General features: G+C 36.8%; 1 protein-coding gene across 1 annotated transcript in view; it reads left to right on the forward strand.

Moving 5' to 3' along the window:
- Nucleotides 1–3,933: 3,933 nt before the first annotated feature.
- neurl1b (neuralized E3 ubiquitin protein ligase 1B) overlaps nucleotides 3,934–21,116 on the forward strand; it is a 36,415-nt gene continuing 19,232 nt past the window's right edge. The window contains exon 1 of the mRNA XM_088432303.1: nucleotides 3,934–4,088. Coding sequence (XP_088288429.1) covers nucleotides 4,001–4,088 — 88 coding nt within the window. The 5' untranslated portion in view covers nucleotides 3,934–4,000. The remainder of the gene's footprint in view (nucleotides 4,089–21,116) is intronic.

Consider the following 21,116-nt stretch of genomic DNA (forward strand, 5'->3'; position numbering starts at 1 on the left):
GCAAGAAATTTGCGGGATTCAATACAACTTTAAAAAACATGACTCAAACCAAATTTGTCCTTAGAGGGATGAGAATAGAGCAACGTTGAACCTTCGACCTTAAAGCACAGACGCACTCACGTGCATGCGCTCGACACATTGCTGCAAGTTTTGTGTGTAAACGCTAGAACATTTCCTGACGTCTTTCGCCAGCGATGATAAAAGCTTCCTTTTCGCAAGCTTCCCAAGCAAACGAAAGCAGGCAAGCTGCAGTTGCGTGACAAGGGGTCGAGATAAGGCCAGATGCCTGATTTGATAGCCCAACACATCAACAGCCCAGCGGAACGTCACAACATTACGTGTCGCCATCGGCTTGTTTTGACAAAAAGTCTGTGTAATGTAAGAAGAGAAACCATGTCAGCTCTTTATACACACACACACTGTTCCACTATTCATCAACGCTAACATTGTATATCTATGTTTGAAGTTGTGCAGCTCTGCTGCGTCTCACAATGGGCACCAAAATGGCAAAACAGTGACATCAATCAGAACCCAGGAGATACTCCACAGGCGGCTAACAAGTCGTAGAAGCCACCGAGAGCCTTGTTTGGCCCCGTGACCCTGAAGAAAAGCCTGTATTTTTCCACTGGCGGCAGGCCGAGAGGTTGCGTTCACAAGCAGCAGTCAGATCCCGTGTGGAACATTCGAGGAATGTCTGGCATCCTCTGTGATGTCACGCCCCAAAACATACGCAAAAGTACATCACAGGCCGCAGGGTAAAATAATTCAGGGTCATGTTTTGACTGCTCATTTGTAATGTTTACATAAGTCAACATACAAATTCATGGATCAGGTTTATTTTTAAGTACATTCAAGTCCAACTGGGAAGTAAAAGAGAGTTCGCCACTTCCATTTTTTCTTCCCCTTCTTCCTTGAATAATTTTTCAAACAGGTTCCACAAAATAATAACAGCCTTTGGTCCACTGACCTTTTCCGTAATTTCAGAGTGGCACCATATATTTAAAAGCATAAATCCCGCTTCACATGTTTGAGTGAAAGCAGCAGATGTGTTGAATTCAAACTGTGAATTATGTCATGCTGCGTGGATAAAAGGCCTCTTTCACAGGAGCAGGGGCGGTGCTACATAGTGGCCAATCCCACATTTTCTAATCTAAAATAAAACAATATCCATCTATCCATCCATTATCTGTACCTGCTTATTCTCACGAGTATAAAATCAATGACTGAATAATATAATATAATATAATATAATATAATATAATATAATATAATATAATATAATATAATATAATATAATATAATATAATATAATATAATATAATATAATAAAAATTCAAAAATAAATTAAAAAACAATTCTACTTTTTGCCAAGCTCACAACAAGAGAACATTTGGATCAGAACTGTTTCTTCCCATTTTTACACACAAAGTCGACTAACATATCTGATGAGAGAGTCCTCTTCTTACTTATGTACTAATAGGTTAAGTAAAAAAATCTATACAATTTTATGTTCTTAACAAAGTATTGTGATATTTAAAATAAAGTTTGTGAAATTATGACTTAAGCAGCATTGCTCAGAGCTCAACTCGATAATAATCACGATTAAGCTTGAGAATGTCACATGAGCAAACTCAGAAATCTCAGTTCTCCCCGACTGATGACTATTCTTAAATTCACGTTTCAGTGCACAATCACTGTAGTTCATTTCGTGCCTCAATGAAAAAAACTAATACCTATGTCTTGAATTTGAAAAAAAAATCCAAAAAAAACATTTTATTTTTCAGTGAAGGGCTCATTGAATGTGCATATAAAACTGGTAGGGGTTCAGTACCTCGAACAAGGTTAAGAACCACTGGACTAATGTCACACAAACATTTTATTGAAAATTTATGCAGACATTAAAGACATTCCAAAGGATTTTTTTTTCTTTTTCTCACAAGTTTTGATTCAGAATGCTGCTCCATTACTACAAGGGGAAAAAAGACATGCTTTTATAGCGTTTTAGCACAGAGAAATCATGCAAAAACATTGTAGTCACACGACACTTTACTCATAAATTAATCCTGTTATGAAATCATGCCTACACTGTTTACACAATTCACACCCTAGGGGGCGTACTTGTTTCTGTTATGGTATGACGTGAGGTATTATATTACTCAACTTTCTTGTTTTCAGATTAGACCTTTCTTTGTTGGAACTACAAATTATGACCTGTTCTGTTGGTATTCATTCTGTTTATAATCGTGCTTGGTCACGTTTCTATTTATTTATTTTGAAATGAAGGGTATGATATGTACAGGTAAAAGAAATGCGCTATAACTTTCCTCATCACGCACGTTTGACCATTGACGGTAAAAGGTGCCGGTTAAGTAAAGTGTTCATTTCCTCAAAAATGAGTATGTAGCTGACTCACGTTGTGACTAGTGAGTCGGGTGAGTGGTTAACTGATGGCAACATAATTGTAGGAAATCACACACGCAACCACACACTGTTTACTGTGAGCGTCATCTCCTGGTAGCTGTGATGCATTGCAACAAAACAAAGCCGCTGGACACGCTCAAATGCCGTGTTGTACTGTAGTACTTTCACAAATCAACAAAACGATTAATATAACAGTTGCATTTATTAAAAGTTTTTAAAATGTGTATCAATACTGTACTTTTTTTGAATAATCAGGAGTACGTACATCTGTCAATCTGTGTGTGTGCTCTGCTGGGTTGGTTTAGGATAGTGGTTATCAAACCTTTTTTCCATGATGTATTCCATGTGATTTTTTTTTTTTTTTAAGTCAAAGACTCCCTCCTCATCGGCACATCGTTGTGTATGAAAAACAACAACAACTTTAAAACAGAGTTATGTTCAAATTGTGTTTGATTTAATACATTTTGTAACCCCATTAGTAAGTCTATCTCCGGGTGTATTTTACTCAGCCCAATTACAAAAGTAGAACATCATCTGTTTTATTTGAGGCTCATCTGCTGCAAAATTGGCAATGTGCACCCGGATAACACTATAATAAAAATTAGCAGTGAATTGTTTTCGATAACCTCGGGTTTGGAAAACTGCACACGATACTGTAAATGTAGAAAAAAAAAATGCATTATTTTTTTCCCTTTCATGTCCGGGCAGTCACGTTTTTAAAATCAATTAAGATCCGAATCATTAATGTCAACACCGCCTAACTTAGAAGTAATCACAACTCACTGCAGGATTTATCAAATTTGAATTCGAGTTGAGCAAATAATAGTTGTGTGGCTTCTATGGATCAAACCTGTGTTAATCTATTGAACGGTTGCTGACCGTTGATCCTGATTGTTAATAAGTAACTCTACTCAAAAGGAAAGTCACCTGAGCATATTTTACACAGTGGCAAGCAGTTAATTCCTATCAGGTCAAATAAACAATATCATACAAGGGAAACAATAGTAATCTATTTATTATCAATGTAGATAACATTTACTGTAATTGCAATTTGACAGGATGTGCAGCACATAAATGATAATGTGGAATATTAAATGGTATACATGACAATGTGGGGGAAAAAAAAAAAAACACAACTTGACCACAACTAAGACCAATGACATACAGTATGTACAGTATGCAATAAATGAAATTTTAGTTTTGCGGTAAATATAATTATTTAACTTTGGTTAAAGATCCAATTTGAATACTGCACCGCTGAAGTATACAGTAGAAGCAAACATTCAACTACAACACAAGTCATTCATGTCATGACTTTTCTTAACGGCTCACACACACCCTGGTTGTTACACACCCACACAGATACACACGTGCAGACTTGACCTTCAAAGTTGGATTTCATTGGCCGAAACGCTGCGATAACAGAGACCACATGCTCTTGTTTACATACCTTCAAATTTCAGGCGGGATTTGGTATTGGGGTGGAATAATAGGAGTAAATCCACACTTGATAGGATACGACTTGCCGAGGAAACTTGCCTTCAAACATTTGGTGGAAGAATTCTAAACGAGAGACGAGATGAGAAAGAAACAATCTTCACTTTTTCAGCTCATCGGTCTGTTGTCTTTTTCTAACCGAGGAAAAGAGCAGGGACACAGAAAAAATGGTAAGTCAGTTCTATTTATGAACTTGAAAATGTGAACTCTGGTTTGACTTCATAGCTCATTCATACATGGCTATATATAAATGCAAGTTGTAGTTTTACTTTCCGTATAATGTACTGGATGTTTTGTGTATATAAAAAGTACTGTATGTAAACACAATATAAAGTGCAGCAGGTATATGCATAGCCATATAGCTACAACAGAGAGAGAGAGAGAGAGAGAGAGAGAGAGAGAGAGAGAGAGAGAGAGAGAGAGAGAGAGAGAGAGAGAGAGAGAGAGAGAGAGAGAGAGAGAGAGAGAGAGAGAGAGAACCTTGATCATGAGGTCACTCAAATCTACCTGTGGGTGTGGCCACAATCAGAATTAACCAATCACTTTCAAACTTCTGTTAAATGACAGTTAGCACGCAACTGACTTGTGTGAGCATGACTGAAAAAGTCAATGAAAGCTTATTAGGGCAGGATAGGATGACTTTTATGGCAGGCATATGCTTACCACAATGGTGTGCACACTTGTGCAACTGCAGTTGCTTATTTTTTTTCCTTTTGATGTATATATTTTTTAATTAGATTACATTGCAGAGGTTAGCCCACAAATTGAAGTAGATTTTGAAATTCATTTGTCTCTTTTTTGGAGTATCAGAACAATAGTGTGTGGACTGCTTTCACCAAAGGTGTCCAAACTATGGCCCATGGGAGCCTTTGTGGCCCGCTATCCACATTCTTATGGCTTAAGAATACAAATTTACATGGCGCACAATGCTGTCAAAAAAAAAATCACAATTTCCCTAAACAAATTTAACAAAAGCTTTGCAATAGCTGTTTTTCTAAATAATTCTGTTATATAAACGGGGTGGCTCAGTGGTGGAGTGGTTAGCGTGTCCGCCTCACAGTTCAAGCACCCGAGTTCAAATCCACCTCACTCCAGCCTCCCTATGGAGTTTGCGTTCTATTACATTTTTCTATTTTTCTGTATGCGGCCCTCGAAGGAAAGAGTTTGTTCCATTGTAATGTTCAATTCAAAGAAAATATATAATTTCCAGAACATTCTATCACTAGGCATGTTAAAAACATTGTTTTACAGTGAGCTGGGAATTTTTGTCATCACTGTATGATTTGTCACACTGTTCCAATTGTTACTCATTTTGTCTCTAATCCTGGCCATGTTCTGAGGAGTACCAGTGGTATTGCAATTAAACATTGTTATTACGAGTTGAGGACAGACAGGAAATGCCTGTCCCTCAGCTGCGGTCGTTTGGAGTGTTGTGTCGACTAAGATGAAGTCATGCTTTTCCCAGACCCTAGCAGGGCAGGGCGGTGGGAACAAGACAGAAGACGAAAGGCAGAAAGACGGCCAATTAAAGCAGAATTAAAATAAAAAAGACACAATTACTAGAGTATTTAACAATTTAAACAGGGCTCATAGTAAAATAATAAAATATACTAAAATATATGATAAAATAAAAATATTTACTGAATCATCTGATTTTTGTCAGTTTGTGACTATCATGTTTGAGCATGATAGGGAGAGAAGTTAGGGCATGGAACTAAACACAGGGAAACAGAGAGGCTGGTTGCACTTAAAAATAGCATTTCAATTTGGAGATGCCAAGAAAACCCAACAAAACTATAATCAAAATAACGAAAACAAATTCAAAAATACACTTAATAAATGTACTTGCCTCAGGAAAACAGATATATAAATGATTAAAACTGAACTGACAGCAACATCAACATTCACAACCACATTGGCGCAACCAGAAGTGAAAGGAAACAGGAAACTAAATACACTAAAAACTGATGAGACAACAAGACACACCTGGGAAGGACACACGTGGAGCAGGGAGCTGATTGGCAGATGTGAGGGAAGAGGACAGGTGAAAGCAATTGGACTAAACAAGACACCAACACAATTGTAATAGAAACACAAATAAGGCCTTGTCTACATGTAACCAACTAATTCAAATCCGCATAGACTCCCCCTTTTCGTTGTTTTTTTATTTTTTTTAAAAAGTCACGTCTATATGAAACCGCATAGTGCGGTTTCAAATTCATGTGAAAGGATGCCAAGTCGCGAGGCAGCAGTAATGTCACAAATCCTGTCCAATCAGAAAGAACTTCCCCTAATGACTTCACCGGTATCCGCGTCTTCGGCTTCGATTTTGATGGAAAAAAAAAAGTTTGGCCACATATAGCAAATAGAGCAAAACAGAGACATTTACTGCCCGTTTGCGAGAACCCTGGCTACATGTAGACAAGGCCTAAGAACACTACGACAACACAACTCAAACCCAAGAGATGAAAGGAACACAAAGCCAACACAAGACCAAGACAGGATAGACACAAAAAACACCAACAACCTCCCAAAACATAACAGTTACCCTGAGAGTCAAAAGTTTGGACACCCCACCACAGTGTATTCAGCTTAATTTAAAATGACTCATGCTATGGGATGGCCTATGTGTGTGTGCCACTACGAAACACAAGGCTGTGCTGTTTGACTGCGTTGCCGAGTCTGCCAAAAAAGCATCGTGCTGCCCAATGCACTTGGCTCAGGTGATTGCCAATCGGAATAGCCTGAATTGTTCGCTGACAATACACATGGATTATCCTGTGAGACAATATAAAATCTGCAGTGCTCATTTTTTTTTTTTCTCCAATGGCTGCGTAAGTGGCCTGGAGCAAAAGATGATGTCATCGTACATGGAACATTTTTGCTGAACAAGAGGACCTTTACAATGAATAAGCCTTACCTAATATGTCCTCGTGTATACTGTATGTCAGAACTCAGTGTTTTATAACTCTAAGATGAATGGCTGACTTGAGCCTTGAGGAATGACGAGGCCAAATTTCATGCTAGCCTTGTTACGCAAGTCCCCTTCATTGTGACTTGCTATGGTCGTTGTTGTCAAAAGCGGCTTAGATCGACCTGTGTTTGTGTGATGCACCACAGGAAAGAGTGGTGGTATGTGTGTGTATACATTTACATGTAATAAAACATTATAAAATCTTAGCATGCGTCATGGGTAGTATGAGAGATAGATCAAATTGTGTATGTATCAAATGATTTTTTTACTGGGTTGTGATGCGTTTTCACAAAATCGGATAGAGGTTCCCAAAATGAAAATTGAGAGATTGATATATTCTAAGTATACACTTAATTCCCTTTAAAATGTTTTTTAATGGATGGAGATCGTTCAAATATTGATGAAGTTACAGCAATGTGAATGTTGCCAATTTAAAATCCCTAGTTTTGAAAAAAAAAAAAAACGCATTTAAAGTTGTGGCTCATTATGTGGCTATATATATATATATATATATATATATATATATATATATATATATATATATATATATATATATATATATATATATATATAGGTGTGTGTGTGCTGACAAGCGATTACATTTTTCTAACTAATTAATTGCAATTTTTTTCTCAAGTAATTATATGATCATATTTTCTATAAAGCTTTTTATTTCTTTATAAATTCTTGGAATTAATGTAAAATCACCAAATAAAATTAAAAAAAAAAATCAAAGATTGTAGTAGTTTTTTTTTTATTTAAAAAAAACCTTTTATGTAAAATATGACTTTTGAACAAAACTATCAAATCTGCTTCACAGGCTTTTTTACTTAAAGTATTTTTATACAAAACATTGTAAATACTTCTTACGGAAAAGTTTAGTTTTGTGGGGCTTTGTGGTGGCAACTTGAGCAGGGTGACCTGCTCTGAAATTACATGCTAAAGTTTTACAGCTACAACTGTGTTTGAATTTAGCTTTGTAAATTGTAGTTTTAAACTTTTCAGTGTGCAAAATGGAATTTGAATTTTGAATTAAAACTATGTAAGCGTCCATCTTTTGATGTCATTTTGCTGATGCCGCTCCTCTCAGTTTTTTTGCAAAGTTAGCAAAGTTCAGCTGCCACTGGAAGTAAATAGGACAGAGTTAACCTAGTTACTTTTTTAAACGTTTAATAAGATATAAATTGGTCTCTAAAGTTATTGCTTTAACTTTGACAGCCCCACAGGTGAATTTCTTGAACTGAATATTGTAGACAAATAGAACTGAAGGTATTTCAAAACTTTTGACTGGTAATGTTACAAATAATGTTTAAATAAATTGCAGTCACATTTTACAGAGTTAGTTTAGAATTTCCCAAAACTTCAATGTTGGAAATAGTGTTGAAAAAAAAAAGATGACTTCTATTGTGACAGATATTGCAAACATGGCAGAACTGAAAACACTGCATCATGCCACAGAAAACACTACTTTTTTCCATAACTACATATACAGTGAATCATTATTTTTCTATTGAAAAAAGTTTTCAAAAATCTAACTAAATATCAACATTTTACACTTTACACACTATGTTTCAGTTTCATAGTGTTGCTCATTCTTTGTCTTGTGTCCACACTTGCAAACAAACGACGATCGCCTGAGTTGGCAAAACCTGTGGAAGTATCTGGAAAATCGCTATTACACAGATTAGACAGAAGAACAATTGCTGGCAAAGCCAGAACAACTTTCACTTTCCAGCTATGTGCGAATTCCTATTTTTAAGATCGGGCCCGAAAAGGTTGAATCATAAAAACAAGAATCTTTCGGCAAATCAACAAGGACTTTCCTCTTTATGCATTTAACATCCCCCGAGACGTTACATAGACTTTAGGACAGGAAGTTCTCATATTTACAAGTCCTTAAAATAGAGCCGTCACCCGGCACTCTCAGTATATCGGTGTCTTGTCCACAGCGGGGGCCCCTGCAGAGGTTTCTCACACGTGTCACACGCCAATGTCATGTCAAGAGTCTCGGGAAGAGGTCTCAGGAATGCAAAGGAGGTGGGAACGACTTGAAGGAGAGGGAGCGCAAATAATGAGATAAAAGCGAAGACTTGGGAACAGAAAAAGAAAAAAAAGCAAGCGCTCAGCAGTATAGATGAGCTAAGAGTAAGCAGTATGTTTGAAACTGAAGCTAAGTATTACGCAACAGAACATTTACGGCGGCCATACATTTAAATTTCATCCCATTGACGACAACTCGAATGAGACTCCGAGTTACCTCGTCTCCAGATCTGCTTGTTTACCTGCTGGAGCTGCATAGTGTACATTGTAACGTCTCAAATAAAGGTCCCACTCACAAGCTCCGTTTACAATGTTCCCCATTAGCTCACCTCCTTCCATGACGGGCTATCTTTGATGTCTGGTATGCTGAGTGAGCCTTCAGATAGCAGATAGCAAGGACTGGAAACCAACCTGATGCCGATTGCTTCTGTGTCGAAACGCTCATGTCAAAACGCCTTATAATCCGGTGGGCCGTATACTGTGCATAAACTCCAAGTTTTCATTTTTGGGGGATGATAGCCATGTCAATTCTTCAGTTTTTTCCTCTGCATTGGAGTTATAAATGTATTTTTTAGAGGTAACATTTTTGTTTATGACAACCTATTTGAATTATTTGTCTGCTAAATCTGCTCCAATCTTGAAGCAATTTATATGGGGACAAGACGCAAAAAACACATTTCGTTTTTCTTTTTTAATTTTATAAAGTAAACACAGAAACAGTTTTTAAGTCAACACAATAATATATGTAAAGGTTTTTGGTTTTATATTGATATTTTTGATAGTTTAATATTTAATTGAGGCATAGGTTGATTCATCTTGGCATTGATTTTAATGTAATCAATAGGTATTTTTACCCATTCTTCAGATAGTACTTTCCTCAGATCATCTTTATTTTTAATTTCTGATTGTCTATTAATAAAGTTTGACTGACTTATCTGATTGTTTTGTTGACATCCCCTTTGGCACAGCTCCATCCAGTGGATGCATAATGCAATGCAAGCCACTACCATAGCTTCTGTTCTATGTGCTTTAAAATGCGATATTATTATGTAGTTTATATCCGGTGCCGCGTAATATCCACCAGGGGGCAATTTCTCATTAAACAAAGGGAGACAGAAGAACACTATCGAAATATTAATGTTGAGTTTGAACTGGTATTTTACTCGCCACCAGGGTGCACTTTCGCCCTAGTAAACACTTTAAAAATTAGGGGTTTTACTATTGTGTTGGTGCTGTACTTTAACAATACAAGTATGTCGGTGTTAAATTGAAAATATGTTGATGTGTCTTCTTTCATAACATGCAGGCATGTTCAGTCTAAGTTAAAGGCATGATGTTACCGTAACCAGGTATTTTGAAAAAAAATTGAATTAATAAAAACAAACTTGAAAACCTCAATATATCATCTTTCTGTGAAAATACTGTAATTGATGTTACAACCTGGTGCTTATAGACTGGTGCGGCCTATAGTGTACATGACAAAAACTGATTTTCTGTTCAAGATTTGATGTTACGCTTTCTAAATTCGGTGCGCCTTATAGTACATGAAATACAGTGATTAAGAGGCTGTTTTCCGAACCCACTTAGGATTTTGAGCAGATTGGATTTATTATTTTGACTTTGTAGATTGGGTTGAAGATTGGGTATGAAGATCTGAAATAGCGTTGTAAGTCGAAGGGGATTTGTTGAAAAGAACAAATCTTTTAAGTGAACATGACCAAACTGATTGCTTCCTGAACTACAACCCATTTCTTGATAGCTTTAACTTAACAGTATTGGTCATTTATACCCCATGTTGAATCAAAATCTTGACTGAAACTGCTGGGTTGAATCTTCAACTCAAAGCCAAATGGGTAGCAAATAACCCCGCATTGATCTTGCCCTGGGTTAGCTGGGTTATCTATTTAGCCCAATTTGTAAAAAAAAAAAAAAAATCAAACCTGGACACACACACACACGCACACAAAAACATCTATCTATTCTTGATCTCACTTTGTCCTCGTTATTCTCATGAAAATCGGGATCATAAACATAGTTTAATGTTGCTATTTGTATGTTATCTACACTGTATATCTCTATTCCTAATCTAATGAATCATCACGGATATTCACAGGCTTGTTGTTGCACATCATCCCCCGCTCAGTGGAGGGGATAAACAGTGGTATTGGAAGTCAAGTGATTCAGCTGATCGACCCCTTTTGCCAGAAAGCACCTCCAAATTAGCCCAATCATGGCTTATTTTGATTTAAAAAAAAAAAAAAAAAATCGGCCCTTTTACTGCCCCCTTTGAAGATAGGGGCACACGTGTTAATTTTGTTCTAGTTCAAAGTGGGTCAGCGAAAAGCGAGGCGATCTCACATAGAAAAACAAAGCAAGCCTTTTTCCCGCTTGTTCTTTTTTGCTTTTGGGCTCATGTGCTGCTGCTACAGGGTGGCACGCTGTCACCAGTCACGAGAGCTACTTCTCCATGGGAAAGGATCATGCATAATTTTCTTTGAAAAAAAGAAAAAAAAAATGACACGGGAACATATCCAAGTGGTATTGGCTCCTTTCATGCTGAAGCTTCCTTCCTGTCTGTGATAATTAAATGGTCAGAGGTGGTCAGAAGTGATCATCTGTGAAGGGCATCCATCCATCTATCCAGCACAGAGGAGGAGGACATCAAACATCGCCATGGGAACAGTTTCCCCGGAGACGTCAACTAACTGGACCTGCTATCGAGCCACGCATGCATTCTAATCAGCAATGAGGTGGCAGACATGCCTTAGCTCTGAGCTCTTATTATCGGTAACATTTTTGTCTGAGGGGGAAAAAAACAATTGCAGTAGATACAAGAAAATGATAACAGAGGAAACTGCTATTGACAATTGACAATCGTTGATTTATTCCAATTTTATACAGGTACCGCCCCTGCATTCCCATTTTTGTGTTTTTTAGTCTGTTTCAGCGAGCCAATTGTTTGGGCCATGTGTCAGTCAATCACACAGTTGCCACAGCAATTCATATGATACCCGATAATAACATAGCCTATAACATGATAGCATATAATAACCTAAATGCTAATTCAACCACTTTTTTTAAATTCAAAAACTACATCTTCTTGCTTTGGATTCTAAAAATCATGGCAAAGGTAGTCCTACTAACCTACTAGCCTAATGATGTGGTCGAAACAAATAAGAGCTGAATGTTTCTGGTGGCCCGTTTCCAATCGTTTTCCTTCAACCACTCAAATTGTTCAGTGGCATCAATTCTATCCATACATACATAGATTAAATTTATTAACACCCACAAATAATTTTAAAATAGTATGGTCTGTCTTTGTAGCCTGTGAAGTGACAGTGACACTATAAGACATAGCCATTAACGGGTCTCTACTGCCACCTACTGTCTTGAGGTGAAAAACAAGTCAACAAAGAATTTTGTGTTTGCTGACCTAGTTTGACTGTCCCTCAGTGGAATGTTGTAAAAATCGCAGGAAAATCAATGTGATAAATCCTTTCTTTTTTTTCTTTTTTTTTAAAATCTATAATGATTTTTTATGGCCCAAAATTTGGACAGTAATTATTTTTGTGCACTAAATCTCGCCTGTCCAGCTGCAATCACATAGATATATCAGATTTGTTGCATTATGAAATTTTACTTTTTAATCATCTGTTGTAACTTTTAGCTCCCTAGTATTATTTTCCCATTGATTCTTTTATAATATCATGAGAAAAAAATAAAAATTGAAGGAATTTTCCATAATTTGTAATATAATGCCACAAGGGTCTCAAATGATTGGAAATTTGGTCCAATCACAGCAATTTCATCTGATCAATCGGGGGAAATCATTCTGTTTTTGTTTGTTTGTTGTTTTTCAAGTGTGATAAAGTAATCCAGAGGAACACAAACATTTCCAAAAGAAAAAAGTATATCCCGTATATATTTTTTATGATACAACACAGCTGGAAACAGCGGAAGGAAATGCAGCTGGTGGGGAAACATTCTGGTAGTTGTTGCAGGAAGCTAAGTTAACATCATGAAACAATGATAATGTCTGTAATATTTTAATGTGAAAAGCAGAGACAGTGCAACGGTGCAAATTGAGCATTTTGTGCAGTCGAAATTTGACACCTATCCCTGCTCAATATATTGCTCAGAAATTGGAGATTGACTCTGAATCTGCAGATCCTCACAATCAGGACATCCATAGTAGGCGAACATTTGTGCCAAATGGTCAACATTTGACAGGAAAATTACATTACAGGCTACCATACATCCATGCCAACTACAGGAAGGCCATCTGCTGTTATGTAACATGGGATCAAAGGATGCCTGCTATACTGTATGCTTGGCCCTTGAATGAGCGGATGCTCAATGGTCAATATAGAACACGACAGCTGCTGGCTGCTCTTAAACTTCTCTCATTTAGGGGGACACATTGCAATCTTTCTTTGAAGCAAGGATTCCCACAAGCAGGCCTGGATGTCTTTCGTGGCGTCTACTGAGTGACCACACAAAGTTAATAATAGCCGTCGTATTTCAGGTCATGACTCCGTGCGCTCAATGGTTCGCTAAGATCCTCATGGTCAAGGTCAAGATCATGTTAGGCGCCACCGCTATCACTTTTTTACAGTGTGTCAACAAATACCGCTGGTTGTATTCTTGTGTGTGAACCCTATACGTAGATGTGGGATACCACTGTAAAATGTTTTGTCACCCGGGTCCAGTGCTTCTCAACTGTATTTCAATACCCTCGCAAGGAAAGAGAAAACCTTTAGCGCCCGCCCATTCACCGTGCAGACTATAAATAAGACCAGTATTTATAAAAATTGTTATAAAGTATAGTGAACCCATGGGTTACAGTGTCCCTGGCTCAGGTTTTTTTCACGTTACGAGGTGGAATGCTAAGTTTTTTTCGTCCCCTTTTTACAGCATTTTTCCCGCTTTACGGCATCAACAATTACAAAATTGAAACTTCCCGGCGGTCAGCGTGCGGGCATAGGACTGTGAGTCGCACCACGCTCATATGTCACTGCGTACGTCATAAAAATGCTGGTCTTCCATTGGTCGGCGTCACGGTGGCACAAAGAGGCAGGTCGCTATTGGTTGGCGTCCCTACGATGCCAAAATGCTAATGACTTGATCTCATGAGAGTCTTCACAATAGTGTATTTATTGTGCAATTTAGTGCTTAATTCAAACTTTTGATGTTGGTTAGCCATGATTGCTAATGATGTTAAAGGCAGAAGTAGGAAGATGATTACTATGGGAACCAAGCATCAAGAAATACAATATTGGAGGCACTCTAATTTAGGGTCAAATTCTGGTATTTCCTGTGTTACAGTACATCAGACACTGTATACTTTTTCATATTATAAAAAGAAAATAGTAATATAAATCAATATTAACAACAGTTAAATACTTTTTTTGAAGCGTTTATACGGGTTACAAGTTAGTCTAAAACTGAAAAAAAACAACAACAACCAAGTGCGTCAGTGCCAGAAAAAAAAGCTATTCCTCCTCCAATATTTGACACTCTTGACACTCTACTGAAAAATGTCTGTCTTATGCCCCTTATGCTTGACATCAATGTTCTTGAGACTCCCGTGGGAATGCAGAACAACAATGAGTCACAGAAACATGTTGGAGGAGTGTTCTGGTGGGAAAGGGCTTATATAGATTAAACTGCAAGTTGAAAGGTTTTGAATTGCTCTCCTCAGCAATTTGCCCAAACCGCTCCAGTTTCCTTAATGAGATTTTGGATTGGTTTCACCTCCTGAAACTTCAAGTGAAGCCGTTTGGAGGTTACAAGCCGGAGGGCAAAATTCTGTCAAGCCTCACCATTTCTCTTTGTGTCATAAATTCTAATGATGTTAACATGGCTAATTGGGAGCGTCTTAAATGGGTTGTTTGTTTCATATGTCAGGTATTCATCGTGTTCCCAACATATACGGCCGTGTATATTTTATAAGTGTGCTAAAGTTGAAACGCTGCACTGAACAATACGCATTCATCTTTTTAATGTTACTTTCACAAAACATGTATTATGCTGTTGGTATAAATACATCAACACTTCTTTTTTTCAATTCCTATCCTTTTTTTCCCCTTTCTAAATAGAGATTAAAAATGGATAGCATAACCTTGTAAATGTTAATGTTTCACCCCAACATTTATTCCTGGCCTGTGTGTTAAGTGTGCCAGTTATGCGGAGTCATGTTAAAAAAATAAAAATTAAAAAAAAAACCTTGACATGTACTGGATTTTCCTGTTCTTTTGCCAAGTGGCTGGACACTACTCAGAGCTGCGATTAGTGACAACAGCAGATTCATGTAATTTCCGCTGCATTAGGCATGTGAATGTGGAAGCACTTTAGAGTTTTAAAAAAAAAAAAAGAAGAATAGTTTGACCTGTTGAGAATTCCTATTGTGAAATGGTCCTTTGATTTAATAAGTACAAAAAGAAAAATGTGATGATGTTTTAAGATAGTTTTTGACATAATATATATTATTTTAAAACATGTTTCAATGAGTGTTTTTTATATTTATTGTGTTATCATAATTTTTCAATTTCTGTGTTTGCTTTTTTCATCCATTACAATATATGGCTATTTTTTTTTTAATTTAATAATGCATGCTTAAACACAGTGAAACAAAGAATACAGTTAATACAGAAAATAGCAAGGCCGTAGAAACCATTTTCTGTATACATTTTGAAATATTTACATTATATTATTTATAGATTGAATATACATATAAAGTATTTATATTCAATCTATAAATGACATAATGTAAAACACATTTGGCAACCAATAAGAATACTTTTGTTTATCACATGTTTACTTGGTTTTAAGATTGTAATTTGAAAGACATTAAGTTCTGGTACTCCATTCCTAACATACTGTACATGGGAGGAAAAAATATTCTACTGCTTGTCATGAATTTAGATGAATGAACTTGGATTCTGTCCGGGCACCTGCAGTCATTTAGCGCGAGGCGAGAAGAAGTTGTCCGTGTTGTTGTAGGCTGAGACTATTTCCTGCTTCTCCATCAGTCGTGCATCCGCTCCTCAGCTCACAGAACACTGAGACAATAGAACAGATGGAGGAAGAACACTGTCCATGCATGCATCTGGTTTCAATGCATTGATGGGCCATTTTTAGCACATCTCCCACTGACACAGAGGCCTAAAACAACATTGAAGAAAAGGCCTCGCTGCCGTTTCGTACTCCAGAACCCGAAAACTTCTCAAAGTGCATTCCTGACAATGAGCAGTCAGCATGAAGACGTTCGGATGGAACCTTGTTGAATTTCCTGCTCGACTAATGAAGAATTGTTCCTGTCTTTTTCAACGCCTGGCTGCACACATTGTATTTCAGTAACGGGGGCCATTGAAGGTCTTGGAGCTGTCATGTTATGTAACAACTTGGTTTTAGACATGTCTAGTGGGAAACTTCGGAAGTTCCCAACACCCCGGTAATTTCATGTGTTCATTAAGACTTGCTTAAGAATTTCCAGATTCAATTCCAACAGGGTGTGGGGATCATACCTCAACCATTTCGTTATCCTTACGCAGTCCATCTTTGGCAGAGGTTTACTTACAAAAAACTAAAGTGACTAAAGTGAAAAATATTAAGCTTCAGGAACATGCACATGCGTGATAAAATCTCTTACCACTTTGAATTAAAATGAAGTGGAGAAAAGTCTAAAAGAATACATCACGCTATAGCTCTGGCTAATTATAATAATGGAATACAGTAACCCCTTGTTTTTCACAGTTAATGGGGACCAGAACCCCTCCATGATAAGTGAAAAACAACAAAGTAACGTCACTTTCAAGTGTAAACTCTGATTGTTATAATGTTTGGTTAGCTACAGGCTTCACTCTAATTAGACTTCCGGGTACTGCTAATATAACCGCGCCTCTCCGTGAAACTACAGCCAAAGGGATGGGTAGGGAAGAGATAACTTATTTTATAAGTTTAATAATGTAAGATTTAAGTAAATATGTGTACTGCAGTAGTTCAACGTCAGAGGAGTGCCCATGGCAAGTAGTTAACTCGTCTGTCTGGCATGCAGAAAACCTTAACAAGCACGTCCCTCCTCAATTAGCTTTTGCTTTTTTTTTTTTTGTTTTTAATTATGCACTAAGGGCGATAGGGCAGGCGCGAAGTAGCAAGGGGTCATTGCATACCACATTTTTTAGACTATTAGCCGCAACACAGTATAAGCAACACCAACAAAAATTGAACAGGAAATTGATTTTGGTCATGTACTGTATAAGCCACATCGGATTTTATGCAGAAAGATGGGACGTGAATTTTATTTTTGGTTTCAATTTTTGTTTCTATTCTAAACTTTGTTTCTTTGGTTACAGCAACATAGTGCCTTCAACAAAGATTGAACATGCCTGCACATTTAGAAACAAGAGCTGCACCAACATATTTCCAACAAAACACTGACACACTCCGATTGTTAAAATACTGCACCAACACAACAATAGCATGCTATTTGCATTTATTAGTGGAGTGGAGTGCCCCAAGGTGTGGAGTAAAATTGCAGTTCAAACTCAAAATTAAAACTTCGATAACGCTTTTTTGTGTCTCCCCTTGTTTACTGGGAGATTGCCCTTACATTACTGTGGCTGAAGAAAGATAAGAAAAAAAAAAGCAAATAAGCCACAGGGTTCAAAGCGTGAGAAAAAAGCAATGGTTTAGAGACCAAAATTTACAGTATTAGAAATAGAGGATCAATCAAAAATTTCAAAATAACCTCCAATTCAGTGGCTTTTAAAAGAAATATTTTTCCTGCATTTTAAATTAATAGTTAATCAATATGACGGAGAGAAATAATTTTATTTTGAGTCATTTGACCCAGATAACAGCTTTGCACAGCTTGGAATTTTCTCATTCAACTTTATGACCATGACTTTATGCATTTTAAAGATGAAGCCTTGAATTTCTTGACCTGTTAATGTGTTTGAGTATGGGGATTTTAAATGTTTCCAATTTGTCGTTATTTGAACTGACCAGTACTGCGACACAGATAGTTTTATTCTATTTATTTGTAACCATACGTATACTGACATCCGATATCAAAACATCCTCAAAAATGACTGCCACCGGCTCATGCATAGTAAAATAAATAGAACATATTTAATTGCTTCAGCCGAACTATAATCACGCTAATCAATGCGTTGTGTTCATCCCGACTAATTGATAGTGATTTGCTTGCTTAAACTTCCCATTTCCATCCATTTATTTCCCGAATAGAACATTTTTTTTTAATTGTCATGGCATTTTTGAAATGATCTTAATCTAAAATTGCACCCATGAAACCAAATGTTTCGTTTGCCAAAGTGACTGAAGTCCCGTGATTCGAGGTTTTGGGAAATTGGAACAATCTGCCAGGGCACTGAGCACATGGCAATAACTCCAAGCCCAATATTGCCCCAGTTAAAGGCGAATGATCCAGATGTGAATGTACTGTAGTTGAACAGACTGCTCCAATGAAAACGTGACCCAAAATAAATAAATAAATAAAATTGGACATAGCTGTTGTTTTGGTGCATGTGCGCTCTGCCGAGATGATCGGGTTCATTTTGAAGGTCGTATGACTCATATGGTTCGTTAAAGCATTATTTAGGTTTTGGAGAGAACATTTTTGCTGATATTGAGGACTTCTACAGTAAAAAACTTTCCAATGTCATTTTTTTATAGTTTAATGGTTCTCTTAGTAAGAAATTTCAAAAAGGTGTATGCAGGGCTAATTAGGGCCTCTAGTTTGGGAACACTATCTTACATACAGCTACACTACCATCAAATACTGTAAAAAGCTTTTTTTTATTGCATTCAAAGTTGCTTTAGTTAACAAAAACTAATAAAATAATTGACTTGTTGCTGCTGTTTGACTTTCAGCTGCTCACCACAAGGGTTAGATAGATAGATAGATAGATAGATAGATAGATAGATAGATAGATAGATAGATAGATAGATAGATAGATAGATAGATAGATAGATAGATAGATAGATAGATAGATAGATAGATAGATAGATAGATAGATTTATAAATAACTACAGTATAAATTTGTAAAAATGTCCTTTGATTCCACCTTTGTCAAAAAAATTCATATGGAAGTTTTCGTCTATTTTATGTACCGGTATTTTGATATTAGTATACGCCTTGTACAAATGTAACAACATAACAACTAAAACTAAACAAAATCATTTTATTAAATAATTACATAAGCAAAACTACAAATAAGAGAAAACATCTGCTATTAAAAAAAAAAAAAATCAAATATCTTTGATTTCAAACCCCAAACTATTACAATACCACTTGTGTGTTCGCAAGTAGATGCATTTTTTTTTCCTCCATAATTTTTGCAGTTTCCCTTGTTAATATTTTGAGAAAGAATAGACTGACCTCCATGCAGGATGGGGCATGAGAAATGCCAATGTCTCATTGTGAATGATTTGAACGTAAATCTGCAAAGGCTATGCCTTTTTGCTGTTGTGTGACCTTCTGGAGGCAACTTGGCTTGTGTCAGGCTGTCAAAGCAATCAGAGTGGCATATCTGTGCTAACAGTGACCGAGGGCATCTGGATAGAGTAAAGCGAGGTTCATATATAGACCACACAGCAGTCAACGGAGAGTGTTGACAGCGAGTGGAGATATTTAATACACTTTCATTAGGATTTATAGTTAATCTTGATGTGGCCCGAGTTCCCTTCCTCTCATAAAGATTTGGGAAACATAAATTATTGAATGTTTTGATGTAGAGTTTGAGTTGGATAAACGTAGTTTGTCAAGAGAATCTTGCATATAAACACAGACAACTTTGACAAGTATTAAAAAGCAAAATAAATCAATATACCAGACTTAATCTAAAGTTTGAGGAGGATAAATTGGAGCCTATTCCTGTCAGGCTGAGCAGTCAATCACAGGGCACATATGTGTACACAAATAACCATCCTTTCACATTCACACCTCCAGACAATTTTGAGTCTTTAATAATCTTACATGCATATTTTTAGAAAATAGGAAGATGACGCCCACACACAAATTCCACTTAGGAAGGTGGTAAACTGAGATTTGAACCTAGAACCATTTAACTGTCAAGCATGCAACTAGTTCACAGTCTTACAACATAGCCATTGGAAGAAGGATTTTAGATTTTGTGTGATGGCAGAAAGCCATTTTTTTTTGTTTCAGACTTGACTCAAACTCATTGATATTTGACTTGGATTTGACTCCGACTCCTTGCCATTTGACAAGAACTTCACTCCAACTCAGCCATTGGAATTGCGAAACATTGTTATGGACTCAATCAAGCCAAACAATTGTTTTTATTCCTGATCATTAACGTCATCCTCCAAAAGAACTGTGAAATACAGATTTCATAATATCAAAATAGCCATCAGATCGGTTAACCTGACCGTATGCCAAAGCACATTGTCTTTTTCTTTGGGAATCAGCCAACGACAGGCTTTTAAAATTGTTTTTTACAAACAAAAATGTACCCTTCAATTAAAACTTATCGCTGCACGTGATATGTGATATCCATTATTTGAATATGCACGAAATAAAATTACTAAAAGCTATTAAAAATAAAAAATAAATAAAATGCTTGCACTCACCATAATAGTTGACCCCAAAACACTTACTTCAACACAAAATCCATTCTTCTTTCTTTCCTGAAGAAGACTTCAATGACTTGTTTGACGTTTTCCTCTCCTTCAGTCATTGTGGGTTAAAATAAGCAAATATATTTTAGATTTTTCTGCTAAAGGTTCCTGGGTCTGACTGCAGATCAACCGAAATATACCGTGTAGTTTGGTTGATCTTCCATCCAACCACAGGGCACATACACGTCAAGTTCAACGTGAGGCCTTCTAGATGGCCTTGCTGTCACCAACATGTGATTTGAGTGGCTATCGCAACTGTCTATTAACTGTATGTGCACATTCACTTCCAGTGCACAGATGCCCGCATTGTTGATTCTGAAGCCCTTAGGCAGATTTCATACAGCCTGGAAACACAAGTTAGCTGAAATCCGATTGGATAAAAACTCTAACCTAAAACTAGAACACTGGAATGGGCATAACCAAATGGATATGACGCGAAGAGAAAAGAATGTGAAGAATAATTATATAAGCAAAACAAAGAGCTTAAAACATGCCTGCGGGATTGTAAAATCTTGTCAAA

This window comes from Hippichthys cyanospilos, chromosome 13 (genome assembly GCF_059441005.1).
Source record: "Hippichthys cyanospilos isolate Australia breed blue-spotted pipefish chromosome 13, RoL_Hcya_1.0, whole genome shotgun sequence".
In the NCBI taxonomy this organism is placed as follows: domain Eukaryota; kingdom Metazoa; phylum Chordata; class Actinopteri; order Syngnathiformes; family Syngnathidae; genus Hippichthys; species Hippichthys cyanospilos.